This window comes from Paroedura picta, chromosome 1 (genome assembly GCF_049243985.1).
Source record: "Paroedura picta isolate Pp20150507F chromosome 1, Ppicta_v3.0, whole genome shotgun sequence".
Lineage (NCBI taxonomy): Eukaryota > Metazoa > Chordata > Lepidosauria > Squamata > Gekkonidae > Paroedura > Paroedura picta.
In genome coordinates, this window is record NC_135369.1 from 74,335,298 (window position 1) to 74,353,096 (window position 17,799).

Genomic DNA, 17,799 nt, shown 5'->3' on the forward strand with positions numbered 1-17,799 from the left:
AAGTCTGATCCTGAACGTGTTGTACCACTTCATACTTGAACATATATACTGATCTATATTGTGAACTGCCCTGAGCTGTAAGGGAGGTGGTATAAAAAATGCAACAAATCAATCAATCAATAAGTTGTAATAAATATAAAAACAGCTGAACAAATCAATTTATTCTAGCTACTATTTATTAATTCCCCCCTCCTTTTCAGGATCCCTTATCATAATACTTCTTGCTACAGGCTTGCTCTGGTAAATAAGCTGTTTTACAATAACTGTTTTCGCAATGAAATCAGAGTCCAGTAGCACCTTTAAAACCAACAAAGATTTATTCAAGATGTGAGCTTCTGAGTGCAAGCACTCTTCGTCAGACTATGAACTGACCATCATGACAATGGTTAGTTCAACAGGGAGAAAAGTAAATTGATCTTAGCTGATAACTCATAACGATTTCACATCAGTGGTACTGCTCTGGGCTGTGGCACACACCATCCACCCCGTGTTGCTGTGTCTTCACAATGCAGCTGGGGCAGAAAGGTTCCTCCATGTGGGCGGGGAAGGTTTTTTTTAAAAAAATCTGCATGAAGGTGGAATTGCCTTACAACACAATTCCACCTTTATACATTTTTTAAAAAATGCCTCATTTGGCCATGTGGCACCGCGAAACACCATAGAGCAGACTGCGGCTTTTTTTGTCCTTTTTGGGATGCTGTAGGAGGGGGTGGAGCCCACACAGGTCTGCAGCTGGATAAGCCCCGTTGGCCTCCATGGCAGACTGGGGAATGTGGAAACATCCACATTCCCTTCCTGTGGGGCAATGGAGGGTCTAAAGCATGTCAGACTCAGGATGGGGGTGGGCTGGCATTGATGTTTTGTGGCTGCGGAGATTAGCCCCACTGCCTAGCTTTTTCTGCCTGTGCAGAATTGATCACAGTAAGATCCACACATGCTTCACTTGGAAGATAGACTACATATGATAAAACAATTAAGGAACTATGCTTCAGCAACAGCACAGAAAGCCTCATTTCACTCTCACTCCAGCACACTTTCTGGATACCAGACCATGGCCAGTAGAAAACTCTTACACTATAGCAGAACTAGATTTGAAAACTTTAGTACTAAACAGTCCCAATTTATCTGTAAAGAGATTATTCTTTGTTATTCATACACACATCACTCACAGACTCTTTTAATTACAGTAGTTTACTCAGATGAAAGGAAATAATCAGGAAGTGACTGTTAATCATGCTGGTAACACATATATAGTTTATAAACTGAGAAGTTTTTTGATTGCAGAAACATTACAGCAATCAAATGTTTAAAGGATCTATAAGCTAATTGTTCTATAGACAAGAGGAAACCTAACTGTTCGAGGCAGAATGGCCAAAGAAACTGCCTGAAAGTAAATAGCCTGACAGGTTTGTTCCAGAAAAGGTTTAATTTCTATAGAGTAAAATAAAGTGAAATTAAAACCACCTCTCTGTTACTAAAATATATTTTCTTTTACAACTTGTAATTCTAGCTTCCTAGCACAAGAAAAAAGCAGTTATTAATTCATGTCATTTTGGCCTCAAGATGATTCTTGTAACGTGTGTAATAATTTCATTCTATTATATTCAATTACAGCCCACATCTCTTATTTTGATTAATAAGACCAGATTTATTTATATTGTCTCATTATAAGTAAAAGGAAAAATAAAATTAATTTTACCTCAGAGAACTTACTCAAAAGAATTGCTAATCCCTCAGAATATCTTACCTTGACAAAAAGTAGCATTAATTCTTTTGTAACCTTGTGGACAGTCCACCACTGGGCTATATCCAGAGTAAACTAAAATTGAAAGACAAAATTATTAATGACAAAAATGAAACAATAGCTTAATGTAGACTATTAGGAAAATGTTGTGGGCTGGCACCTTTTCTTTGTTTCCTCTCTCTGCACTCATGCACTGATTCCTTCCTTCATTTTTAGATTGCTGTAACATAGTTACTGCAATAATTCATGCAGACATCTATGGTTAATGTTAATCTCCACATCAATGCTATCCAGCTTCAAAGAATTGGTTGATTTGGATATCATGGCAAGCTTTGGTTACAGCAATGAATGAGTGTATTGACACAGAAGAAGGTAGGAGGAAGCTGGAGAGCCACAGGATATTCTTGATCATTGGTTTGAAGAATCATTTAAACTGTGCCAAGTGTCCATATAAATCACTATATAACTTTGTTGTTTTTTTTAAAGATAAAAATTAATTTATATGGGTTAATTTAACATTTTAATATACATCCTTATCCATGGTTCCTCTATATATTTGTGAAACACGCTGGGGGGTGGAACGTGTCCAGCTGTCCGAGTTGGAATAGAGCCCTGATTGGCCCTGCCCTTACAGCTCCCTCCCTCCCTCCCTGGACACTAGCCACATTCCTCTCAGACATGCCAGAGACAGAGAGAGACACACAGAGCCCTGTCAGACCGAACATGAGCCCTCATTCCCTCCTATCGCTCCTGCTGCAAGGGAGGCAGAGAGAGACACAGGGCCTTCTTGATAGTATACATATAATATACATATATACATGTGTGTGTGTGTAAAGTTCTTAGTAATAATAATCATTCTCTTACAAAGAATGTAATGCTAAAACTGCAGTCTCTGAAATGTGAACTAGTGCTCCAAAGACTTCAAAGCATTTAACATACATTATCTAAATAATCTTTATAATAGCCCTGCATGGTAAGCTCAGTGTCACATTGAGGCAGGAGGAGGGTAGAGAGCTTGTGTTCATGGCATTGTTCTTCCTTCTTTTTCTAGCACTTGGGTGTATCATCCCAAAAGGGTAGGGTCAGAATGTCTGCTGATTCCTTCTTGCTGCAGCCCTGTACTATATCCCATTCTGCTCCCAGTGGCATACAACCCTGAGCAGCAGCTTTCCGAGGATGGCTGGAAGAAGGGAGAACAGATAATTTCTGTCCATAGTTGACAAACATAGCTGCCATATCTTTTCTATTTATTTTCTATTTATTATATTCAGCCAGGCCTTGGCAATTGTTATTTTTGCCGTCAAGCCACAGATGGCTTATGATAACTATGACATAACTACACCAGATCAGGGATCACTCTGCTATCACCTTGTTTAAACTTGGTAGGAAAATTCCTTCTCTCTCTAGACCAGGGATTCCTAACCAGGGGTCCATGGAAGTGCCAGAGGGGGGTTCACAGCTTTCCCTTCCAGCCTTAATGGACTCAGCCACAAGCTAGGGAACTGGTCACTTTCATTGCCCCCCCCTCCCCAGCATAAGTGAGTTCTCTAATGGTTTCTGTGCTTGTGAGAGGGAGGAGCGTACACACCTACTCTCACCTTTAAACAACTTCCTGTCTCTTCCCACCCACCCAGTCCTTCAGCCTGCCTGTTAATGCAAGTGGTGATGTAACTTCAGGGGTGTGTGGTAGAAGAAGATTAGAAGTCCGCATGCCAGATTAGAAGTCCGCACTCCTAACCACTACACCAAACTGGCTCTCAGGTAGGGAGGCATAGCCAGTCAACATCACTTCCTGGTCTCCTTGAAGCCTGAAAAGTTATTTCAGGGGTTCATCCACAGTCAAAAGGTTTTAAAAGACTGCTCAAAATGACCTATCCCCTTTCCCTAGTCTGAATGGGTGTCTTTGCCTGACTTTGCAAACTTGCCAACTTTTCCCCCAGTATTTCATTTTTGTAAAACTGCTCTCAGCTACGGGTGAAATCATACTTAACTCAGTCAAGGCAGAAATCTGACTGACTGTGTCCTCAGTGTGTAGCTCTCAAGTGTTTCTCTGTTCAGTGGATGCTAACCAATCAGATTGCTTGAAGCAGCCTATCACTCAAGGCTCTCTGTTTCTATGAAGAATTAACCCTTCACAGTCCTTTACTCAGTTTGTATAGCACTTCTAAATTTTTAAAAAACACAGTCCTTGCACACTGATCCTATAGGGTTTTCATGGCAAGAGACATTCACTGTCTGCTTCTGCATCATAACCTTGTTGTTCTTTGGAGGCCTACTATCCAAATACTAGCTGTACAAATTACAAAGAAATTAAGGCTACTTGTGGACAGTACTTGGAGTATACATAGCACATGAAAAACTGTCAATTTAAGCTATAGTACAACTCACTGAAACATACCACGTCACTTGCAGCACAGAGATGTCTCTACTGTCCCCATTTGTAACTATTTTACCACTTGAGGATTTCATTTGTTGGATAGATCCGCAATGTCTACATGGGTCTTTATTTTGCAATTATACTACTATACATTATGGCTGGAGCCTGTTCTCAGATTTACGCTCATATTAATATGCTTTGCTATATAGCAGCCATCTTCCTGTAACTGATCTGAATTGCCTTGCATGATGCTGCTGATCATCACTGTGTCAAAACAGTTTGGTACTATATTGGCATTTAAAAAAAACATTTCAATCTCAAGGCGAGGTCATAAAGCTCAGAACCACAGAAGATGCCAAGGCAAGCTGACTTTCATCCAAGGTGATTATTGTCTGGCACATAATACTACTTTAGTAAGGAAAACGTCAAAATGTCATGGGAACAAAGTGACCCTGAATCAGCATCCTGTGAATGAGTCAACCACCAGGCACGGATACCAGTGAAATGTCAAAAGTGTTAACTGCTTACTCAGTTTCCTCTTAGTGCTTATTGGGAATCTATGGGATGAGCACATTTGCTTAGCTTTATAGAAAATTAGTAAGTCTATACTTTTTTAAAAAGTTAACAAATGCACAAACATTGTGTTTGATGCCAAACACAAGAGTCCTCCTTCCTTGTGGGTGCCTCATGGAACCAACTTCCATATATATGGACACCACACAATACTTTGACTGTGTACTGGTTCTGTTGCTATTTTTTCCATGAAAAATTGCCTTCTTGGAGCAGCATGGAACACAGAAAACCTTAATTTTGAAATATGCTCTTTCCAGAGAAGGATATTATATACTTGTAGCACTTAAAGAAAATACTACATATACAACATTTTCTGAAATGTAAAGTTAGATATTATTTTCACTGATATGCCTCCCCCCAACACACAGGTTCTTTTGTATGGATATACAAGATATAGTTACAGCCAACAAAACAATTTTTGCCTGTTTAACATTTTTAATAGAAGCTGCCTAAATTCAGGGTCATCTTCCTCTCAAGCAAACATAGTAAGTACAAAATCATGGAATAGAAAGAAGATCTGAAAAAAGGCATTTACCTGGTTTCTTTGGACATTTTTGGCATTTATGAAAACCCCAGGAAGTACCTACAGTACCACAGCAATCTTCTTGTTTTGATAGACCAGGAAGTGCTTTGCCACACTAGAAAAATGAAGTTGAAAATCTTGGATTAGTGTTGCTGAAAGACAAACCATTTCTAGGATGCTGGTGTATTAATATCACTATGACATATTATAATCCCAGTACTAAACAGACCACAGACTAACTTTCAAACATTACTGAGGCAGAATGAGACAAAAGATTTTGAAGATCAATCCACAAATGAAACCAGAAGCATGACTTTGGCCTTTTCTGATCTCGCAGTTTACTTCAGAGTATCACTGAATTCAAGTTGGCATTCTTTCCATTTGAATCCTGTGCCTGCTCTCTGCACCTTTAATAAAAAATCCCGCCTTCTTCCCCCCTTCCACCAACAGGAATACACAGTGAAACCAAAGGAAAACAGCAATGCATAAAAGCCCTATTATACGCTCAGAATTGGAAAACTATAAGAATTCCTTTAACAGAAGCCTGGTTCTTGAAGATATTGGAATTTGCAGAGGAAGTTAAACTGATTAGAGAAAAAAACAACGTCCTTTATGTCTAATTGGAAACCTCTTATAGACTCTTTGTATGAATGAGAAAAAAATGATCTGATCATTTGCAGTTTCAGGGATTAAATTTTAAAAATTAAATAACTTTAATCTTAATACATAAGTAATCTTATTATAAACTGATAAATTTAAGTTACTGGGTAATTGTTACGTCCTAGTCAACTAGAAATTTAAAAACGTATTGTGATGAATTCAACTTGTCTATTTGTTGTTCTTTTCCTCATCTTCTTTTTTTCTTTTTTATATATGCTTTTAGAATTTTTATCTTTTTATATTAAAAACTCTCTGTATTTTTTTAATGCTTAAGTACCTAAAGAATTATCTGCGCTTGTATCCAGCAGTGGCCCAACAGAATGAAAAACAGCTGAGAGATACAGCAATCAGCTGAATCCCTGCATCAAGAAAGGCAGGTTTATAAGAGAATGCTTTCCCCTTACATGCACATATTTATAAATTATAACCAAGTTGATTGCTTACAAAATATCCCGGGGAAGATCACCAGGACTGCTCCATAACAGCAGAACAAATTACCAGGTTTCCTGGCTTGAGAAATGTTCCTCTAAGAACAAAACAACAATGTTGAATAAATGCTGACACCAGCCATTCTAGATTTGTTTTATTTTTATTTATTTTATGTTTATACCCTGCCCTTCCCTAGAGGCTTAAGGTGGCAAATAGCCTTACAAGGATCACCAAGGTTGATTTGAATAGCTTTAATTATAATTTTATATGCTTGAAATTGTCAACGCCAGATAAATTTCTAGCTATCTGTGTTCAGTGTTTCCTTGCTTCGGTAAAATTTGGTTGATGAAGCTGAGTGTCCATGTCTTACTGAACTGACAGATTTAACAGAAGTAAACAGGAGAGTTTCCCCAAAGAAATGTACTGGGATTGATGCCATTTAATTTACTCATAAACTCAAAAGTGGACAAAGTCATTTTACAGATACACTAAATTATTTAGAATGAAATAACCAAGGAGACTGTGAAGAGTCTCAAAAGAATCTCAGCAAACTCAGTGACTGGAAAACAAGAATGGTGGGTAAAGTTCAACATACATTAAATGATGTGTATATTGTGACCCCCCCCCAAAAAAAAGAAACCCACCCTACAGTTATATTCATTGTAACTAGCAAAGAAAGAAGTATTGGGATAATGTTCCAGCAGTCATAAAATGCAATATTTAGAACACATTTGTAAATAAAAGAATTACAGTGATTAAGTGGCATACTTAAAAAAATTAGATCAAGCAATCATGCAGCCAAATAAACATATTAACATGATGGTCATGATGCAGTGACTTCAAGCTGCCATAAATAAGCCTGTGGCCCATATTGCCTTGAAAAATATCAGGCTACTCCAACAGAAACTCTGGAGTGGAAGTCCTATGAGGCATATAAGTAGCAGCCCTTTCTCTTAACAAAGTCTTTGCAGTGAAGAGATAAAATAGCTGCTGTCAAGTTTCTATTATCACTGCAGCAGATCACAAGGAGGACATATTGCATTTGCTTTTACCAGGATAAATTTCAACTGTGGAGTGAGTAATCTTCTCCTGGTGGTTTTATCTCTTTGGCCCATTATGCACGGCCGCCGAAACGGCGATTTCGGGTCACATGGAAAACGCGGAGGGGGAAGACGCGACACATACCGGTTATACACGGGGCGGGGCGCGACGGCGGCAAAACCCAGAGTAACCGATTATGCACGCGCCGATCCTGGCGCCGCTTCTGGTTGTGCCCCGCTCACCCGGAAGCTGCGCTTTCTTCCGCGTTTCACTGACGCGGCTTTTTCGGCGGCATGCACCGAAGCTGCAGCCGGTTGCAGCCGGCTCCGTGCGTTATCCGTTATTTTAGTCGCCGCCATTCCACCCCGAATGTGCGCTAAAACCCCCGTGCATAATGGGTCTTTGAGCTACCTGTTTGGGCAATGGATGGTCCTGCCCTTTTGGAGTGATGGCTCTAATGCTATGGAATGACCTCCCCTGGTAGGTGGAAAAGGCTGTCACATCATCAGCTTTCGATAAGAAATGTAAGATTATTCATTTTCAAGGGCTATTCTGAAATCCTGATCTTGACAGACCAATGATCTGACTCCCTAAAGGGCAGCTTCATGTGTTTATGCTGTGTGACAGATTAGCTAAATAAAGAAATCTGTGGCTCCTTCTTATTAATGGTATTTATTGTATTAGTAGTAAAGCCTGTTGAGTGCTGTAATGCAACAGGCAGTAGCTCATGGTATAATGTGGGTTTTACACCTCACTTGGAAGCTGGCAACTCTAAGAGGAGGTCTCTCTGTGCACCACAGTCCTGACCCAAGTCAGGTTCAAGCACACCTAGGAAGTGTTGTATTCCCGAACACTTTCTGATGATTGACCAACAGTGCCTAGTAACCTGTAAGTACTCTTCTTTAGAGCTCTGTCCTTCCCTCCATTTCCTGAACATTTCCCTTTTCTTTCTTAGTTCCTCTTGAAGTTCTCTGTTCATCCAAATTGGCTTCTTAGAGCTCCTGCAGTGTTTTCGTCTTTCTGGGATAGTCATTGCTTGAGCATGCAATAGCTCTTGTTTGAGTAGTGCTCACCCTTCACATGCTCCCTTCCCTTCCAGCATTCTCGTCCATGGTATGACACTCATCATGTCTCTGAGTTTATTAAAGTTTGCCCTACGAAAATCCAACATCCGCGTCTGGCTACAAGCTTCCTTGCCCCCCCCATCTCAAAAGGAATTCTATGAGTATATGGTCATTTCCCCCTAGGGTCCCCACCTCCTTCACCCCAATCAATTATGCCAATCAATGAGGCAATAGTCCTTCCAAAACACACTTTGAACCACAGAACTGAAATATTTAGAGAACTCAATGCAATACAGAGAGCAGACCGAATCCATCATGACCTGACCTGTACAAAGAACACAAATTGTCCCTGAACTAGGGAACCACGGGGAGATAATCACACACTAGGCATAATTTAGCATTCCATATGCTCACATCTCACTTTGAACAGATAAGCAAATTGGAATTGTCTATTCTATGGAGTATGATGCAATGAACATATAGTCTAGTGCATTTCTACTCTACCCTTCCTCTAATGACCTAATACAAGGTTCCTCCTCCTTTGTTTCTTACAAAAACTATGTGAGGTTGGTTAGTCTGAGAGTCTGTGGTCACCAGTAAACTTCATTGCTAAGTGCAAATCTGAAGCCATGCTTCCCAAATCCTTGCTTGACAATCAAATCATTACACCATACTGGTTGAAATAATCATTTAATGCGAATATTAGCTACTGATTTAGTATAGTGCTAGGAGTCAGAGTTAATCCTTAAAGGAAACCTGGACTTCTGTTTAGCCAGCTATTCACAATCATTATGTTAATCTTATCTGACATGTTGAATGTTAGGATTTAAAAACATGCTGTTTAGATAGCTGCAGTTACAGTGGATAAAAAGCCAATTAGCATGTTGTAAATGAGCTCTGTGATAGAGAATAGAATGAACGTCCATATAACAACATATAAAGTCTATTTGTTTAATTAGGAAATTGATATTTCTTCAAGGACGTAGGAAACAGATTTACTGACCTTCTACAACCAAATCACTATTGTTTTAGAAACAATCAAGATAACTTTGGCTTTGACTTTTAGTATGTTTTTAATGTACAAAAACAGAGACATGCAAGAAACTAAAATATTTCGTTTCTAAAGAGTAAAAATGGAATGAACTGAGGATGCTTTTCATAAAGGAAATGACCATTAGGATGTACATAGGATAGATAAGGCATATCAAATGGTTAGTGAAGAGATGGAATAATGTACATTTATGTAGAGTTTTTCTGAATAAACATGAGTACAGGGCACTACTCAATTAGGGCATTTTGTGAAAGGAAGTCAGAGTCCTTTCATTAGATGAAATAACCTGTAGATCAAAGGAGCACATGAACAAACTTTAAATGTATTCAATAAATGAATAACATTACATGTTGAAGAGGGGTTCAGATGGTAGCTGTCCTGGTCTGCAGTTAGATTGAAGTCTAAAAGCCCCTTAGGGGCCAACAAATTTTCAGGGTGTATGCTTTCAAAAGTCAAAGCTCTGACAAAAGGAACCTTCACTCTTGAAAGTTTATATCCTGAAAATCATTTGGTCTCTACAGCAGCTGTCCCCAACCCCCAGTCCAGAGACCGGGATTGGTCCGTAGATCAGTCAGTACTGGGCTGTGGCTCCTCCTCGTCCTCCTCCCTGGCTGCTGCCTCGGGGGCTGCCCTACCACTCTGCTGCTGGCATCTTTGGTGCTCTCTGGCGGCCACCATGGCTGGTGCTCCCCTACGGTGTGGCACTCCGCAGCTGCTGCTGGTAGCACCCCCTAGTGGGCGGCGGGAAGTCAGAGGCGCCAGCGGGAAAGCAAGCAGAGCAGAGGCTCAGGCGGCGGTGATGTTCCTTGGCCAAAGACTACCCCATCCCGAGCCTCAGTAAAATTGTCAAGTGTTGACCGGTCCCCGGTGATAAAAAGGTTGGGGATCACTGCTCAGTACTACTGGACATTAATATAATTGTTATATATTGACAACATAATTTGTTTTTACCAGTTCTCTTCAACTGTTCATTTTCCCTTTGGCATGTACACATCTCCTGATACTGGACATCTTCTGTAGGATTCATTAGAACAGTGGTCCCCAACCTTTTTATCACCGGGGACCACTCAACGCCGGGGATCACTCACCAGGGACCACTCAACGCCTTTTACTGAGGCCTGGTGGGGGGGGTAGTTTACTCCTCTACTCTCAACCACTGCCCTAGCACTCTCTGATCGCTATGGTAATGTTTAAACATCCCTTCAAAATAAGATACAGACATGCCACAACAATGAAGTAAAGGGCTGGGGGGGATGAAGTAAAGGGCCGGGGGGGGGGGAGAAGGTGTCCTTCGGGGCCCACCTCCAATTAGTCGAAGGACCACATGTGGTCCGCGGCCCACAGGTTGGGGATCGCTACATTAGAAGACAAAATATGAATTGGTAAAAACCTAGGAAATTTAAAGCCTCAAACATATTTTTAAGTCTATCTGTAAAGAATTCTGATGCTAGAAGCCAGATTGGATTTGATTCAACTGCTTTGCATTGTACAATTGTTGAAATCTGTAGGTTTCTTTTACTGTCTGAGCAGATTCTACTAAATGTTCTCAGGCTTAATTATCTGAATTTTTGTGACCCATGAGAGAAGAAGGTTTTTCAGTTCTTCTTGCTTGTCACACTCCACAGATGGAAGAAATGTTAATCATAGACACCTCTTGTATCTTAATTCTGTCTCAGTTTTTATTGTTTTGGATAACAGTGTCCAAACTTGGCTTGGCTTTTACAAACTTTCTTCGTAAGTGATTGGAAAAACTTGTTTGTTTCCAGAGAGTTCCACCTCCTGCACACCTGTTTCACTATATGCAATAGTAGTATGGTCAACACTCCCCCCCCCCAGAACTGGAACTTAGTTGAAGTACTTTGCAGCCATTCTATAAAATTAGCTGTGTGTGTTTATGTGTGAGTGGGGTTCTATTATGAAGAAGAAGAAGAGTTGGTTCTTATATGCCGCTTTTCTCTACCCGAAGGCGGCTCAAAACGGCTTACAGTCGCCTTCCCTTTCCTCTCCCCACAACAGACACCCTGTGAAGTGAGTGAGGCTGAGAGAGCCCTGATATCACTGCTCAGTCAGAACAATTTTGTCAGTGCTGTGGGGAGCCCAAGGTCACCCAGCTGGCTACATGTGAGGGAGTGCAGAATCGAACCCAGCATGCCAGATTAGAAGTCCAAACTGCTAACCTCTACACCAGGGGTAGTCAAACTGCAGCCCTCCAGACGTCCATGAACTACAATTCCCATGAGCCACTGCCAGCATTCACTGGCAGAGGCTCATGGGACTTGTAGTCCATGGACATCTGGAGGACCACAGGTTGACTACCCCTGCTCTACACCAAACTGGCTCTCTTATGACAGACCTCCAGACAATAGAGATCCCCTGGAAAATAATATAGGGTAGACTCTATGGCATTGTATCCTGCTGGGGTCTCTCTTCCTTTAGCCCCACATTCCCCAGGCTCGACCTCACGAGCTATTTCCCAACCCAGACCTGGCAACTCAAGGGGTGGGGGGAGATTCAAAATTCAACCATTTCTACCACCCACTCCTATTATCAACATAGCTGGGAACAAGAAAGTGTTTATATGTATATCTATAAGGCAGCAAGTTAGATATATCAGACAGTTTTATATCCATACAAAGTGTAGTTGAGAACAAAAGGTAACATAAAAGAACATTTGTGCATATGTCTACAAATGCAACCAAAAAGCCCTTTCTTTTATTGTATAGAGCTGAAGTTAAAAACCACTACCTTTTTCTCTATTGTTGCCTATACTAAGGCATGGATCAGGACAGTATAAAACTGGATTAAAGGAACAGACTTGTCACCATCATCACTCCTGCTTGTACAGAAAGGAGGACAAACTGGTTTCAAAATTAGTGACATAACAAGCAATCCATACACTAAACAGGTTATTCCTTTACACTGCTTTCTATTTTGAAGACCACTATTTGCAAAGCAAGATACTAATATACTGAGTTTTAGAGCTACTTTAACAGAATGCTCTGGAGTTCTGTTTAGTTTATGCATCCCATTATTCCAGTACTTGAATGCATGGCCTGCATTTTTTAAAGATTTTTTCCATATTTTTCTTTCCTAAATATTCTACAGTTTGAGCATAAAGAATTTTAAGTGTATACTCTGAGACTAACTTCTTCAAATTTAGCATAATAGATTATGGTACATAATAGTTCAACTTCCTTTAGAACTTGGTGTACTGTACATTCACTTACAGGAAAGAAATTTATACACACCCTTCAGTCATGGATCTCGTAAAACATTCTAAAACTTCCGTAGCCATAACAGCAAGAATTCGTGAAAATATAGCAACAGCTTTCCTGAAGGTTTGTGGATTTGAGTTGTAACTCCTCAGGTCTGCTAGATATAGTAGCAGGGACAGAGATTATGGATCCCATTATGGTAGCAGTTAGCACCAGGGATCCTTGGGAGAGTGATGAGCTGAGATGAAATATGAACTCAATTGGGACATGAAGAAGAAGAGTTGGTTCTCATATGCCACTTTTCTCTACCTGAAGGAGTCTCAAAGCGGATTACATTTGCCTTCTCTTCCTCTCCCCACAACAGACACCCTGTGAAGTAGGTGAGGCTGAGAGGGCCTTGATATCACTGCTCGGTCAGAACAGCTTTATCAGTGCTGTGGCGAGCCCAAGGTCACCCAGCTGGCTGCATGTGGGGGAGGAGCACGGAATCAAACCCGGTTCGCCAGATTACAAGTCAGCGCTCCTAACCCCTTCACCAAGCTGGCTCTTGGAGTACTTGAATTGTTAGAAAAAGATATTGGCTTGAGGATGTCACTGAGGAAGAAACAAAGTGAGTGATTAATACCCGGGACCTTGCTTTGACATTCCTTTATTTACTGTTCGAAATAAAGAAGATGGACAGAAATTATTTTTTAAGATAGGATACAAACTTCACCATAAAAATAAAATAAGGTCCTTGCTGTATCTCACAACAGCTGTCATAGTTAGTGCTAACTAAGGATCGGTTGCTGGCACTGGTCTGATATTCACACTAGCCAATTCTATAACTACATTCTGCAGTACCACAATTCACAGGACTGAACTACTGGGATGTTTTTGTTGGTTTTTTAAAAAATTCGAAATAGAACATTTAGTAATATATTGAAACTGTGGTAAAATTTAAGTTTAATAGATTTGACCCCAATTTTGGTTTAGATGTGATGTCATGCAAAACTTATAGCTATCTGGGAGTGGACCTGTTGCACATTTCCATATAAAAACCAAGAGGAAGGATTTATCCAACACAGAGAGTCATTTGGAAATTTATATTCACCGCTTGAAGATAAATACTGGCAATGGTTAAAAAATTATTCTTATGATTTCACAGAACAGATGAGGAACTGAAAAAAACATTTCATTCAAGTAATCTAAACTAGCGATCCCCAACCTGTGGGCAGCGGACCACATGTGGTCCTTCGACTAATTGGAGGTGGGCCCCAAAGGACACCTTCTCTCCCCCCCAGCCCTTTACAACACACTTCATTGTTGTGGCGTGTCTGTATCTTATTTTGAAGGGATGTTTAAACATTACCATAGCGATCAGAGAGCGTTAGGGCAGTGGTTGAGAGTAGAGGAGTAAACTACCCCCCCCCCACTGGGCCTCAGTAAAAAGCGTTGAGTGGTCCCCAGTGAGTGGTTCCCGGCATTGAGTGGTCCCCGGTGAGTGGTCCCCGGTGATAAAAAGGTTGGGGACCACTGATCTAAACAGCAATAGATGATGCCTATGATGCAGAACATGCAGGAGAATTTAGGAATTATATATGGAATAACCACTACTGTACATTCTCATGGGAAGCATCTCCCTTTAATTTCCTGCCACCCCATTCTTTCTGTATGCCCCATTTTCCATATTGGTGCATCATCACTCAGCCATACAAAAGTAAAACCCAAGTATTGTGACACTCAGAAATTAAGACAGTCATTTCTGTTTAATCTTCCTTTGATTCAACTTTCTGAAGGAGCTCAGGGAAGTTTACATTGGTCTCCCCTCCTTCATTTCATCTTCATAAAAACCTGGTGAAGTGACTTTTAAGAAAGAGCAACCAGCCCAAGTTCATCCAAAGAACTTAATGGGGACCCGTTTTCACAAATCCTAGTCCAAAAGGCACTTGGTAGTACTTTCCCTTCTCCAAACTCCTTTCATGGCACCTTCTGAATAGTTTTGGAAGGATTTACAAATAAGGACCTCCCTAGCAACCAATCTGAAACAAATCTGTATAAGCTATTCTCGCAAGCGCAATGTACTGGCCATAAATTAGTGGTAAGTAAAATCTGTCTAAGAAGCATCGATTTAGCTTTCTGTTGTGATATTCTACATGTTTTCTAGTTTATCTAGCATTAAGAACATTTTTCATAAGAACAGTAAGTAATGTGCTTGCCCACCTGGTTAGAAAAATAGAAACACAGAGCTGGAAGGGACCTCAAGGGTCATCTAGTCCAGTGGTCCCCAACCTTTTTATCACCAGGGACCGGTCAATGCTTGACAATTTTACTGAGGCCCGAGGTTAGTCTTTTGCCGAGGAACATCGCTGCCATCACCTGAGCCCCTGCTCCACTTGCTTTCCCGCTGGTGCCCCTGACTTCCTGCCACCCACTGGAGGACTCTTGCCAGCAGCAGCTGTGCAGTGCCAGGGGGAGCCTCAGCCATGGTGGCCACCAGAGAGCATCAAGGGTGAGCAGCAGCCTGGGAGGAAGACGAGGAGGAGCCGCGGCTCACTACCGACTGATCCACAGACCGGCACCAGTCTCCAGACCGGGGGTTGGGGATCACCTACAGGTCCATCCCCTACAGGAAATTTGCAACTACTCGGCATCTTCCAGTGACCACTGCTCTATACTAAGGTGACCAGATTTTAACATTGGTAAAGCAGGACACCATTGACCGGGGGGGTACTTGATTAAAAATTTGGTCTATATGGAGCAACAAAAAGTTTCATAGAATGCATAGAATGCAAAAATAGTATTGTAATATATATATTTTAATTTCAACATAATTTGCCAGGTACCCCCAGATGTCCCTCCAAAAGTGGGACAATCTGGTCACCTTACTCTATGCCCAGAGTTGGTTTACGAGAGACTACACTTGCAGTTCAAAGACAGTACAAAAGACATTTATGCATTCTTCTTCTCCATCTGGAAGCTACAGACAACATTTGAAATCCTGCAAATCAAGCTGAACAGTATTACCAATTTTAACTATCCAAAAAGGAGACAGAATCACACCCTGTTCTGCATCTGTTTTAGCACAGTTGAGCCAGTTCAGGAAAGGGTGTGCAAATGTTCTTCTCCTTGTTGGAAAGCAGCAGGTCTCTGTGTGATTACAGCAGTGCCAAATCAAGCTAGCTGAAAGGATAATAATGTTTCTGCAGAGGCCTGCTATTTGTGACTCACCTGTGGCCCCCTGCTGAAAGCAGCAACTGAAATGCCACAATATTGCCAATTAAGAAGTGATAATGCAAGACTGAGCATAACTGAAATCAGGACCACAGGATTCAGTCCAGATACTACATTTCGCATACCACAGTAGTTCCAAGGTGAACAAATACATTCTTAAGACTCTCTGTAAGCTAGTCAGCAGGCAAACTCCCTTTTCTCATGCTTTTCTAAATAAAGTCTTTAAAATGTGCCTAAGCACACTGTTGGTTTTTACCAAGCAACATACTTTAGCTCACTGAATGACAGTTTGTTATGTTGAAGAATATCGTCCCACACAACACAGTCACATAAACAGACAGGCTCAGACAAAGAAGGGGGGAAAAACCCTCTTAAGTACTTCCAGACTTTCTAAAAGAACTTGTGCAGCATTTGCTTTGGCTTTCACTGAACATTCTTCTTAGACAAGCAACATTTATGCCATTTTCTTTTATCAAGTAATTAAAACAGCATTTGATGTTTTTGCTATCTGATACACATTTAATTCTGATATTAATATGGTTTCCGGTGGGAGGGGGGTTGCTCTGTCCCTTTAACAGAAGCTTAATGGCATCTTATTTCCCTCCATGCTATGAAAGGCTTCAGCAGCTTATTGCCACACATCTCTCTCTCCTTCAAAAATGACAGGACATGTTTATCCAGATCTGTTGGCAACCTTATGTATTGCAGGGCATTGACATTGCAAAGTATCATTGCAGATGGAGCATCAATTCCTGTAAATGTATCCATGCACATTTTTGATAGTGTTTGCTTAAGATCGCTTGCAGCCAAGCTTTGAGCTTTCAGGAATTCCAGGAAACTATAACTGTTTTACTTTATATCTTAAGAAAAAGTGCTCCATAAACTAAAATCTGAAAAGTATGAAACATCTGATTTAACTTTGAGAATTAAAAAAAAAAGAATTTGGAAAATTACTATGGGACAATTAACTGGAGATTTTGTGCTATACATAAGCTTTCTCTCCCTAGAAAATGTCTAAAATCGTGTGCAAATGGGCAAATGATTCTTCTTCTAAACATGACATTAATGGAACCCTCTCTATCCTTCATGGGGCTTTGAATACATTAAGACCAAACTCATCACAATTGACTATGCTGCCTCCATGGTTGTTGTGTCCCTGACATCCTACCCCACACCATCTTGGTCTGCCCGGCTCTTTGCAGCCAAGACATCCTGACTCAAGACTAGATAACCAAATTGGTGCTGAATTGCAGGAATGAATGAAAAATTCTTAAAGCTCTGCTTAGCAAGAAGAATCTTACTCTATTGGCTAAAACTGAAAATTTACTTTATTCTGTGTTAAAGCTCAGTCTTTTGTATTTGCAAAAATGCTAGCCTGCACATTAGGTACATCACCTGTGCCCATCTGTGTTGTGGTTATCTGTAGTTATTTGAATTTTTATGCCATTAAAGGTAATCTATATCTATGCTGCAACAGATTTATCTGTTATTTTCACGTTTCCATAATTATCTCAACTTGAACATAGAACTGATGATACCATCTGTATTTATTCAAGTGGGTAGCCATATTGGTCTGAAGAAGCAGAACCAGTTTTGAGTCCAGTGGCACTTCTAAGGCCATTGAAGTTTTATTCAAGGTGTAAGCTTTTGTGTGCACACACACTTGCCTACATGCATGAACCAATATATTCCCATTTCATTGGGTCTGCGGAAGTGTGCATACACATGAAAACTTTTTTGTTTTTAAAGATTCCACTGGACTCAAACTTTGTCCAACTATATTTAGTTACTGTAGTACAGCCTTTCTCAACTTTCTGACATTGAGAAACCCTTGAAACATGTTTCAGGCTTCGAGAAACCCCAGAGGTGGTGTGATTGTGCAGAATATGGTTGGGAAACATATCTATGC

The 17,799-nt window shown here is 40.6% G+C and overlaps 1 protein-coding gene across 12 annotated transcripts in view; it reads right to left on the bottom strand.

The window, feature by feature from the left end:
* The window catches only part of LTBP1 (latent transforming growth factor beta binding protein 1), a 276,190-nt gene that overhangs the window by 151,402 nt on the left and 106,989 nt on the right, over window positions 1-17,799 (bottom strand). For all 12 annotated transcript variants that reach the window (XM_077343424.1, XM_077343401.1, XM_077343391.1 and 9 more), the window contains 2 exons: window positions 5,230-5,332; window positions 1,748-1,819 (listed from right to left, as the gene is read on the bottom strand). In XM_077343424.1, the coding sequence (XP_077199539.1) occupies window positions 1,748-1,819; window positions 5,230-5,332 (175 nt within the window). The remainder of the gene's footprint in view (window positions 1-1,747; window positions 1,820-5,229; window positions 5,333-17,799) is intronic.